Below are 11,592 nucleotides of genomic sequence, written 5' to 3'. Positions count from 1 at the left end.
AGATTAATGGAAAATTCTATTTCACAATCCGGAGGTAATATTGAAAGTTCGTCAAGGAATACATCTGGATACTTAGGGACCACCAACATATCATAAAAATCAATCTTTTTATCTTTATCACCTACCACGTCAACCTTTACATGTTAGGCTCAATAAATTATATAATTTAAATAATCATACTATATGGTAAATAACAACGTTCAATTACGAAGTAAAAGTTTCTTCATTAGGGATATTAAATACAACTTTCTTGTTATGACAATCTAAAGTCGTGTAATGAGTTGCTAACCAATCCATTCCTATAATTACTTCAAAATCTCCCACATCTAAAAGTACCAAATATATTTTTAATTCTCTATCAGCTATCTCTGTTATACAATTTTTATAAATAACATCATAAAGTAATACGTTCGTGCTTGGTGGGGATATCATCAAGATATGCCCCAAATAAACAGGTGTAACACCCAATCTTGGTGTAAAAGTGTGTGACACAAATGATTGTGTGGAACCAGGATCTATTAACACCCTAGCTAAGTTCTTAGAGACAAGATATATACCTTGGATGACATTTGGGTTGGCTTCAACATCTGATGTGGTAAGGGTGTACTATCGTCCTTGTCTTGGAGCTTCTGGCTGTTCTTTCATAAGTAAGCTGTTATGGATCAAATGTTGTTGGCTATCACACTTGAAACAGGATCGAGTGACACGATGGCATGACTAATTACCATGATTCTTTCCACAAGTGTGACAGATCAGTGCCTTACTAGGAGTTGATGGTGGTTCAGGAGATATCTGTGTTACCATTTTGGGTCTCTTATCTTGTGAACCAAGCCCCAGAGTCGGCCTTTTCAAAGGAACCAGGGGTCTAGAACTGCCTGCTTCAAAGAATGAGCCACTCAGTCTACTTTTTACTATTTTTACTTTCGTCAAAACTTGATCATAAGTATTCAATTCTAGAAATACAAGAGAATCTTGAATCTTTGGGCATAGCCCCCACAAAATTTTTTTTGCCCTCTGCCCTTCATCAGTCAATATGGCTGGAGTAAAACGGACTAACTCAATAAATCTTCGAGCATATTCAACTACTGAGAGGTTCTCTTGAGTTAATTGTATGAATTCTAACTCTTTCTGGTATCGAAGTCATGCTGGAAAGTACTCGGCATTGAATGCCCTCGAAAATATCTCCCAAGAGGTGGGAACAAGTAAAGTAGTCTGTTTGAATTCCCACAAACGGTCAGCTTCACCCACAAGCTGGTACGTAGCCAGGATCACTTTCTGTTCAGAAGTCACCCCCAAAACTCAGAGTGACTTTTCAATTTCTTTCAACTATCCTTCAACTTCATTAAAATTCTTGGTATCAGCAAATGTAGGAGGATGGAGTCTTAGGATCTCTTACTGATAGTCTAGATCCATAACAATTGGTTCTGAATTTTATGGAGCTGGTACTAGAAGAGGGCCAAGTATTCCTTCTCAAGGTTGGTTAGTAAGGTTCTCTACCATGTGGTACAACTGGTCAATATGCTCATGTAAGGACATATAATTGGGAGGTTGCTCCGGTGGAGTCCGTTCACATATCATCTTACAACCCTTTATTCAGAAAAGAATGAATTAAAACATTTCAAAATAGCGTTTCATACTTCTCAACACCCCAATAGTTGTAAAAAATATCATATTTAAACTCTAAAACCTCATACACAGAGGATGATTCTAGGAATGTGGGCTCTGATACCACCTATCACGCTCCGATACTCGATATGAGGCTCTATTTCTGCTCATGTTATTTTTATGCAGTGGGCTCACAAAATATACATATACTTATATCAAAAAAATATAATACAACCTAGCATCCCATGTGATATGTACAGTAACTATATATACAAAACATGATATCAGAATTTAGAGTTTAATATGACAAAATAAAACTTCTCGAATATGCACAAAATATATAAAATAAAAATCTTTTTTACAGGTTCTACTCGTCTGGCAGCGGTTCTGTCTCTTCTTTCTCATCTGAAAAATATCAGGGTGAAATTTAATGAGCTTCACCAACTCAATAAGTATTTTTGTTCTCTCAACTTAGATAAAATTTCATGCAAAACACACAGTATAAGAAAAATGCAACAGTGATGTTTCAATGCAAAATTCATTTATTATTTTCACTATTTCACATGCTTCTGATCAAATTTCTGAATTATCTCAAATATCATATACAATCCTCAAATGTATATCCATATACTCTCGAAAGAACATAGATACACTCGAATATCAATCATCATCTTGAAACATAATCACATATACACTCAAAAGGTCATGTCTAAAGTTTTTATCGCATGATGTCGTTTACATCGTATCGAGGAGAGGCGAAATGGATCCCTTCATCGCATGGATAGTACACACACACAAATCTTATAATGCTGCAGAAGGGACGTTTGTTATGTGACCCACACTCACAAATACCTTTTCACACTCACATTAGGTTTCAAACTCTATCCATGTGCAAGTTCACCATATCCGCTGAACTTCAGCAACACACACATACTCTAATTATTCATAACTCCTCACTTTTGATTTCTTATTTATTTTACTCTTATTCTAATTTCTCTAAAATTTTATTTAACTGATCATTTTACCACCATAATTGTTTCTTTTTTTTTTCTATTTTTACCTTCTTATTTTATTTCTTTTTCTTTTTCAATTTTTCACTTAATTAGGAATTTCTCTTAATTACTCAATTCATATCTCATCACAGTCCAATAAATTCTCAGTTTTTTGTGTTTGTTTTTTGGTTTCGTCTTCTCATAAATTTACAATTTCTTAGGTTCATTGGTCATAAATTTGGGTTCTATTTTTTATCAAAAATTGGATCAGTGTTCGTTAAAATTTCAGAATTTATAACTTAATGAAATGCATGCATTTTTTGAAATTCAAACTCGGTTGAGATTTAGAAATATTTACATTCTTATGCGTCTTCTCGGATCTGCTCGAATATCTAAATTTTTCTGTACACACGACATAAATTAATTAAAATACTTCAAAATACTAAAAATTAATTTAATCGAATTACAGGTTCCAATGGCCAGCTAACAGAATATCTAAAATTATCAGGATTCGTAACCGGAAAACCTTTCAGCTCCTTATTCGGAGGATCATATTTTCGTTTTCAAGGGAGATTTTTCAGCTTCCCGAACAATGAATCGAAATCCCAAAAGGGCGATTCTGGCCTCCATTTCTTCAGCTTCCACGGTGGGTGGGTTTCCCCATTCCTAAGGGAACCTCCTTGGTTCCCATGTGGGTGGGTGGCTCGGCCGAGCCCATGCGACCAGCCGACATTGGTCCTGCTCCACCGCTGCTCAAACCACCACCAAAACACGAAAGCCTAATGGTTTTACCTTCGATTCGAGTGATTCAGCCTCGGCTTGGTTCCCAGTCGTCTTATCTCGGTCACCCCACATCTCTCTAGCTTCTAAACCTGCACACACACACACACACATGAATACCGGTTTGGTAAAAAACACGCACCAAAAGAGGAAAAAGAATGCACCTGGCTCGAGTGCGATGCTTGAAAAATTTGAACAACCTTGATTTTGGATTCCACCGTCATACGATGCTCCTTGGTCGCGATTTCCCTTCCTTCTCTTCTCTTCGGCTTTCTGCCTATGCGACTCTCTCTCTTCTCCTCCCCCTTGCGCAACCATTCTCAGCTTTCCTCCTCTTCCCACTTGGCCACACTCTTTTTCTTCCCTTCCTCTCTTTTCTTCTCCCTTCCCCTCTTCCTTTCCGGCCTCTCTCTTCTTTCCTCTCTCGGCTTCCCTGCGCAACACCCTTTCTTCCTTTTCTCCCCAACTGCCTCTCTCCTTCTCCCTCTCTCTTTTTGGCTTCTCTTCTAAATGAAGAAAATCTCTAATCTCTTTTTCTTTTATACCTGTTCCCCCAGCCATTGGATCTCACAAACTCGATCTGGGCCGTTCGTTTTCTTTTAAATCTCCTCCATCTGATCTCCTCCAACGGTCTAATCTAGGCCATCCATTTTCCTGATTTCCTTTGCCCCCTTCCACTTCCCCTTATTTATGTTTTACCCTATTTTTTTTTATCTACTTTCATTTAAATCTCTGAAATTAATTAAAAGCTCCCTAAATTTGAAATTTTTTTTCATTTACATCAAACTCCACTCTTATTCTTTATTTACATTTCTTTTCTTCTTTTTTTTTTTCTCTTTAGGTGGATATTACAATAAATACCAAATGTTAAGAACTAATTTAATAATTCACAGTAATTTTTCTATAATTAAAAATGTTTAAATTCCATAATGGGTCTTTTTATGAAACTGGGCCAACAGAAAAAATAATACGGTCCAATTGGATCCCAACCTTAAGCAAAAAAATTTGTGAGGGTCTGTCACAAGCTCACCCCAATGGCTTCCATCTCCTGTCTACCAACTCCCGCCAAAACATCAATCTCCTCCATCTCGCCTATCCTGCGCACGCCCTTCGTTATTCTGTACCCTGTTCCATTTCCCTTCCCGTCTCTCTTTTCCTCCACATTTTCTTCTAAGTCCATTTCCGCAGGGCGCTTATCACTGCCGCTCAGAGCTTATCGTCCCCATAAATACGCCTATCCTGATCCTATCCCCGAATTTGCAGTCGCTGTAAGTGTAAATGTATCAACGACACACTCCTCTATATAGAATTTTGTTATGTGTATCTAATTGTATGTATACTTTTTGTTGCTTAATTACATTTGATTAACAGGAGACTAAGAAGTTCAAGGCTGAGCTTTGGAAGAAGCTCTCAAATGACAAGGAGACATTTGGTGATGAGCTTCATACTGTCGTCGAGGTTTGTGCACAGGTAACTTTTTCACTTTCAAATTTTTGCTTCGTATTAAATTTATTTGTGGTCATTTTTTGGGGGGGGGTTCTCATTTCTCATGATTTATTATGAGATATGCTGGTGTTCTAGTTTGGCAAACAGTCTTAACTAGATATTGGAACATGAAATATATTTCACTGATAATCAGGTGCTTTGATCTAGAAAGTGAAATTAATTACTTAAGAGAAATCGTGATTATAAATGTGTTGATGCTGCTTGTTCTGTATCGGAAAGAAACTTTTGTTGAAGTCAGTTTGCAAATAAGCTGGAACAGAATCGTGTCACTTCTCTTTGTGGTCAAGAAACATCTTATAATTAGCCGTGTCATTGGTTTGTGGTCCAGAGGATTTTTATATGGGTTTATCTGGTGGGGTGGACCATTAAATTTAGGATTGGATATGTGTGTAAAATCTTGAGCATCAAGTACTTGAGAAAATGTCTGATTGAAGTTTTGATTCACTTATCAACAAAGTTCTACCTTATCTAGTTTTTTGGTAAAAGAGATTTCAGTAAGTGGAAAGTATACCAAGTTGTTTTAGTATTTTCGAGAAATTATTTTTTGTTTTATATCTGATCTACTATACATATACATACTATTATTAATTATAAATATATGTGAATGTAGGAATGGAAGTTAAGAAAAAATTATATGCCAAACGAAGTCTTAGTTTCACACTGAAAGTATTTCCTTTTGCAGCATATTCTTTGCCTTTAATCTTTAGTAAAATAGCTCTCAGCCAAACTGCAGAATCAGTTGAACTTTTCTTTTAGAAGGCTGTTTGCTGCGTGTTACACTATTGAACTATTTTCATCAAATAGGCTCAGACTACTGATTCTGGTGTTTGTATTCTAACTGTACACTGGCTTCTTTTTTTCTAGCGGAGCATCATTGACATTATACAGAAGCCCCTTTTTGTTTAGCATAATTTTCTGTGCATATGAAGATTCTTGCAGCACACTGCTTGCATCTTAGTGTGACAATTAGGAATTTAGACATCAGATAGGGCATTATCATAAATAATGTTATTTCCTTTTCTTTATCATACATGTCAAATATGTCTCTATATTTGACATGAAATTATTATCATAATTGTGTCGTTAAGAAATTTGAGGTGGCAGAACTTTATTTTCTTCAAGTTTTTGCCTTTATGTTTGAATTATATTCAAATTTTATTGTTTAGAGCATGCAAATTCTCCCTCTCTATATCTCTCTTCTCTTATTCTGGACCAAGAAGGAGTCTGTAGATTTCATTTGAAGATATGGGAAATGGGAGTTTTTAGTCAGAAATGATGAATATTTTCTCGTGGACATTTCAACTTTCAAGGAATGTAGGGTTCAGACTCAACACTTATCCTTATGCACAGATAGTCAGTGTCTTTACACTAAAGTAGAAACTATTGCATTTACGTTAGCAACAATACCATTATGATCTAGCTATGACCAGCTTAATTGTGTTTGAATGTGCTCATTGATATTTAGTATCAATACAATATGTGGTCCTAGGCTTGAATGTACATTGTACTTAATTAATATTTCCATTTTGTCTCATGTCAGTATGGGTGTTTCGATTTTAGTCCAACCACTTCCAAGTCCAACTGTTAAGCTGATAAATCTAGATACACTATGTAACTCCAATTAATGCATACTATCAGTTGGAATATTCTCTCATATAATTTTTTTATACATTTTCATTGAATTGAATGGAATACAAACAAGCCAAAGACATTTGGCTCAATTGGTAAAATCTCTTCCTATTATTTGAACCAAAAGAAGAAGGAAATCTAAACATGTGAAGAGGGTATTCTTGGTTTTATATGGTGACAATATTATCTATTTCTAGTAAACTGGAAATCATAAATGCTTATAGTATTTTTTGTTACGTATGCCTCGGTTCCAAAATTAGTTAGAGCATATACAAAAACGTACCAGCAATAAGAAGAGACATGCCTAAGCATTATAAACAAATTGCTGATGCAGTCTACATAAAAATTGAGAACAGTTTGTTTATACCTTTATTACTAGCTAAAACGACTCTACTTCCCCTTAAATGTGTAATATGCCTATGTTGGACTTCAAAGAAAAATTGGTTAGCTTTAGCTTTTCTAGTTTTAGATTCTAAGGAATGTTGAAGCCTAAGGTAGGGTGAGCGATCCTAGCAGTAAGGAATATGGTTATAAAGCGATTCCAGGAAGGAAAATCAAAAGAAGATTGTAGAGTGGTTCTCTGGCTATTTACTAGCACTTGCTGTATGTAGAAGGGACTGCTGTAGAATTTAAATTCATTAGTCCTGATAAAGTAGGCATAACTGTTCTTGGGAGAAGTAAAAAAAAAAAAAAGAAGAAAATCACTTGTTTTAAAATGGATGGTTGTCTTGAGTTCCGGAGATATAGCTGAGCTTAAAAAAGTCTTGATTTTTTGCATCTTCCTCGTGTATATCCAATTTCAGATCTCTAATTTATCTTAAGTTTAATGAACCAAGCACATCATCATCACTCCAGGGAGAAAAGTCCAACTTGTCTCCCTCCCTCCCCCTCTTTCCCCCTATAACTTATGGGCCATACAACAGGTTGAGAATGGGTCTTTGTCAACAAGAAAAAACCTTAATTTTAGATTTTTTTTTTTTAAATGGAGGAATTTGCACAATTCCACCCTTCCAGTGCCAGTGGTCCGCAACCCAAACATAAATTCTGTAGGAAGTATGGTTTTCGTCAACTTGTCAACTTGGAAAGGATTCAATGCTAGAACATGCCCTGCATTGCCCACAGGATTTCCATGCTCCAGAAGAAAGAAATTACCAATTTTCGGACAGCTTCTATCATATTAGTTTTATTTTTTGTGCATTTTTTGGTCCAGTGCTGCGATTGTCCTTGTTATGCTTTTTAAGCACAAAGCATGTTCATTTCTAATAGAAACGTAGTAATCTCTCATGAAAAAAACTAATCTGTTACGTTGGAACCAGATATTCAGTGATTTCCTGCACAAGGAATACGGAGGACCTGGAACCTTACTGGTGGAGCCTTTCACTGATATGTTGGTTGCTTTAAAAGAAAGGAAATTATCTGGAGCAGCTGTCGCTGCTCGAGCATCACTGTTATGGGCTCAAAAATTTGTTGATCAAGACTGGGAAGTTTGGAATTCAGACAATCTAATCTAATTTCCCCATCCATGTATTTTGGCATTAAGATGGTCTTAATTTCCACTCCTCAAGTAAATTATCTAGTACTCACGAAATATATGGTGACTGAAAAATCTAATGGCAAAAACTATTTGTAATGCAATGTAAGGTGCATTTCTTTTTTCCTTTTTTCTTTGAAGCTATACAGATGTCTTATTTTTAAAGAAGTTTGCATTTGGAAGCTGTGATCGGCAATGACACAGAAATCTTCACCCTGAACTCTATGGTTTTAGTGAATATATATTCCATGCTCGAGTTCATTTATGAAGATCACCGGTAGAAGAACAGGCAGATCATTGCACATCTCTAGGATCACTTTGAATGTTGAAACTGAAGCTTGAAAGCACCATCACATGCTAGCCTCAGAGATGCTTTGCAATGAGGGCCGCCACGATTTTGGTCTTGTGGAAGCAGTGTTTGTGGATGCAGTTCTTGGACGGTGTCTTTCCTGTTTCTGTGGCTGAAATGTTTGACAGGTTAACATGTAAGACAATGTGGTTGATAGTTGCCCGGTAAAATGAAGTAATGAAAATATCATTAATTTATTTAACTTTTATACAGTTAAAATTGTTGCTTTACTGGTTTAATTCCTAAATTTCTCTTTTACAGGTAACCAAGGTTGCATTTTCACAGGCAGAAGGATGGCACTGGTGTTGAAGGAAACCTCATCTATGGCAAGAGAAATTTGCCATAAGAGAAATTTTTTTTGAGAAAATCATTATCTGTTTCGTTTGGCCAATTGAGTCGTTTGAGAAGAAGAACTAACTCCCATAAGCAAGGAAATCATATTTTAACTTGTGCAGTAATGGATAATTAGATTAAATTTCAATCTCCTCCCCCCCCCCCCCCCCCAAATCCGTCAGTCTCCTCTCTCTCTCTCTCTCTCTCTCTCTCTCTCATCTTTGTTATGCAGAAAGTCTTGAAAGATATATGTACCTGGTGGGCCTTTTCCATGGATGAGTTTTGTGCTGCTTGATCACTTGAACTCTGCTCATCTGTTGTTGACTGTTGTTTACGTACAGATTCAGATTGTTTCTTCATCTTCGCGTGCTTCTTTGCGTGCAAGACCTTCATAACCTCTGCGAACAGAAAAAGAGGAATCAGAATGAGTACTTGTTGGCCTCCGAGAAAAAGATAGGTAGATAGAGTAAACAGCCGAAGTAGAGAGGTAAGAGGTTACACAAACCTTGAGAAGTGATAAGCCTGTAAGCATGGCCAAGAGCGAGAGTATCTGTCGGTCTAAGAAGCTTGACACGTGTGTACCGTATAGTTTTCTGCTCCTGATCCTGAGTTTCTTGCTCTGATTGTGAAACAGGCAAAGGGATGATCAAGGATACATAATGACCGGGATTTGCTCTCATGACCTCACTGACTGTAACAGGCCAGTAGAGTCTGTCAATCCTTCCACTCGGATGCTGTATGACCAGAGCTGCAGCGTCTATGGCCTGGCAATTCCCCATATTCAATAATGGAAGATAAGAAAGGAGAGGGAGAGGGAAACAAAAGTCTCTATCTATACAGATGGGAAGGAAGAGAATGGGAAGGCAGCAGGGTTCAAATAAAGCACAAGGGGTCTTACTCAAACAGGCCGTCTCTCACTTCCCCAACTAACTTATTCTACGTTGAGTCAATTTAATATCAAGTTGACATTTGTAACGGCCTGGTATATATACTATTACTTAAACGCATATTTCTTATTTATAAAATATATATATATATATATATATACATAAGAAAAAAGGGGAAATGGAGATTGGATTTGGATATTATGTAAGCCAATGGTCACAGGCATCCAGACCTCGGAAACTGGTGAGAGGTCCACGTGGAAAGACGTCAGATGTTGGCAGCTTGGAGTCTTGGACTGGCATACTCGGCGTTGTCCACGGTGACGGGTCAAGGTTTGAACTATTTGATATTTAATATTTAATAGAGAGAGAGAGAGAGAGTTTAAGAATAATAATAAAACGTAATAAGTCGGTGTTAATTGATTAAAATGATAATTTAAATGTAAAACTTTAGGGGGAGGGGGGGGGGGTAAAGATTTAATGGTAGATTGGGTAAGAGAATAAATGGTGAAAGAAAAGAGAAAAGAGATGATGGAGAGACAAGCCCCACCATCTTATCCGGGTAAGCCATGGCCTTTTGCTTTCCAATCCCATCCAAATCCTCAAACATAAAAAGTTCTCGATTTCATTGACGAGGAATTTCATTCATGTCATCATACTACCCTTTTCCTATTGTTACTTTCTTTTTTCTTTTCTACCCTTAATTTTATTTTATCCATTTTCAAATTTATCATCATTAATAATAATAATCATGTTCTTACCAAAAAAAAAAAAAAGTAGAGACATGGAAATTTTTTGCTTTAATTTAAACAAAATGGTTATCCACTGATTTGATCATTGTTTTTTTTTTATTTTATTGTATTTGATTATTATGTTGATTTAGAAGAAATAGAATTACTTCTAAATTTTCATCCAAGAGAAATAGAATTACATATTGATAGAAAAAGAATTAATTAAGGATGGAGTAAGAATCCAATTAATTTTTGTAATTTTGTAATAAAAAAGGCATTTACAAATAAAGGGAAAAAAAATAAAATTCCCAATATATTGAGTTATGATGGAGTCACCAACACAACAGGCATATATATAATTGTATAATAGAGAATAATTTGCTTATGTATCGATGGATAAGAATATTAAGAGAGGGAATAATATGTGATGGATTGCTCATAATTATTAGTATTGGGTATATGCCAAATTAGGGTTTCTCCACTTAATTTTGAACTTGCTAATATTCTGCGGTGATTGTCCTTGTTTAAGTTGGATACTCCATTTTGAACTCAATAAAGTCTCACCCACTATCTTTCTTCCATGGAATAATTTAAACATCAAAGCACTAACTTTTTTTTTTCTTTTGTAATAGCTCCAACTTCCGATGCAATTCTCCATTGAATTCAAAGCTAAGTGATCATATGTCCTAACTCTTAATTAGCACATGATCTCCTTTATTTCTTGATATCTATAAATTTTTTTTTTTTTTTGTTGTAATATCTAGGCATATGTTATATGCAATGAAGAGACAAGATTATATCAATCTTTGTATGATATCAATATAATACTTGGTCCGAGCTTCTTTTATTATGGAGTGTGTATAAAGCAATATTGAATAAATCCATTTGTAATTTAATTAAGTAAAGTCTTTCATTAGTATTGTAAAAGCCCGAAACTTAAAAGTAATAAAAATATAAATTAAATGCGGAAGTGAAATAATAAAATTTAAAATTTACATTTTTTACAGAATAATTTAGAATGTCTAATAGGGATACGAAAATATTTCTTTTAAAAGAATAAAAGAAAATCAAATAAATAAATAAAAGACAAATAACTGACCATTTTATGACGACCTTCACTAGCTTCTGAAGGGAGTTTAGGTTGTGAACTTATTCACAACCCTCTTGTTGATCGGGATCTAGGTCTTGATTTTCTTGATCTGAAATAGTCAATGAAATGGTGAAGTACACTAACCTAGTAAGAATATCATAC

General features: G+C 35.5%; 2 protein-coding genes across 8 annotated transcripts; one reads left to right on the top strand and one right to left on the bottom strand.

The window, feature by feature from the left end:
• Positions 1–3,013: 3,013 nt before the first annotated feature.
• LOC110822876 (uncharacterized) lies at positions 3,014–9,504 on the bottom strand. 3 transcript variants are annotated; one of them, XR_015813940.1, is made up of 4 exons: positions 9,231–9,504; positions 8,981–9,123; positions 3,542–8,504; positions 3,014–3,469 (listed from the first exon to the last, which is right to left on the bottom strand). XR_015813940.1 is itself a non-coding variant. In XM_022053109.2 (3 exons), the coding sequence occupies exons 1-3, from the start codon at positions 9,502–9,504 to the stop codon at positions 8,394–8,396; spliced, it is 528 nt and encodes a 175-aa protein (XP_021908801.1). In that variant the 3' UTR covers positions 3,014–8,393. The 3 variants fall into 3 exon arrangements, 1 of the variants encoding a protein (XP_021908801.1); XR_015813941.1 differs by having other exon boundaries at positions 3,578–8,504; XM_022053109.2 differs by having other exon boundaries at positions 3,014–8,504.
• Positions 4,412–9,732, top strand: LOC110822875 (protein PLASTID REDOX INSENSITIVE 2, chloroplastic-like). 5 transcript variants are annotated; one of them, XM_022053105.2, is made up of 4 exons: positions 4,412–4,645; positions 4,749–4,847; positions 7,829–8,528; positions 8,654–9,732. In XM_022053105.2, exons 1-3 carry the CDS (start codon positions 4,412–4,414, stop codon positions 8,021–8,023), a joined length of 528 nt encoding a protein of 175 aa, XP_021908797.1. In that variant the 3' UTR covers positions 8,024–8,528; positions 8,654–9,732. The 5 variants fall into 5 exon arrangements, with proteins under 5 accessions (XP_021908797.1, XP_021908796.1, XP_088065523.1 ...); XM_022053104.2 differs by having other exon boundaries at positions 4,412–4,657; XM_088209397.1 differs by having other exon boundaries at positions 4,412–4,657; positions 7,829–8,566.
• The last annotated feature ends 1,860 nt before the right edge of the window (positions 9,733–11,592 follow it).

The sequence above is a fragment of the Carica papaya genome, chromosome 8 (genome assembly GCF_054855325.1).
Source record: "Carica papaya isolate Zhongbai chromosome 8, ASM5485532v1, whole genome shotgun sequence".
NCBI classification, from domain to species: domain Eukaryota; kingdom Viridiplantae; phylum Streptophyta; class Magnoliopsida; order Brassicales; family Caricaceae; genus Carica; species Carica papaya.
The sequence above is the reverse complement of the archived record's forward strand: the minus strand, read 5'-3'. Positions and strand labels throughout refer to the sequence as shown.

What these genes read in the sequence shown, in the direction of transcription:
- LOC110822875 (XM_022053104.2), top strand. Translation starts at nt 4,412, where the DNA reads ATGGCTTCCATCTCCTGTCTACCAACTCCCGCCAAAACATCAATCTCC. An exon ending in CAGTCGCTGTAAGTGTAAAT is followed by an intron (nt 4,658 to 4,748) that starts GTATCAACGACA and finishes TTTGATTAACAG; the next exon opens with GAGACTAAGAAGTTCAAGGC. An exon ending in TCGTCGAGGTTTGTGCACAG is followed by an intron (nt 4,848 to 7,828) that starts GTAACTTTTTCA and finishes CGTTGGAACCAG; the next exon opens with ATATTCAGTGATTTCCTGCA.
- LOC110822876 (XM_022053109.2), bottom strand. Translation starts at nt 9,504, where the DNA reads ATGGGGAATTGCCAGGCCATAGACGCTGCAGCTCTGGTCATACAGCAT. An exon ending in CAGGCTTATCACTTCTCAAG is followed by an intron (nt 9,124 to 9,230) that starts GTTTGTGTAACC and finishes TTCTGTTCGCAG; the next exon opens with AGGTTATGAAGGTCTTGCAC. An exon ending in CCATGGAAAAGGCCCACCAG is followed by an intron (nt 8,505 to 8,980) that starts GTACATATATCT and finishes CAAACATTTCAG; the next exon opens with CCACAGAAACAGGAAAGACA.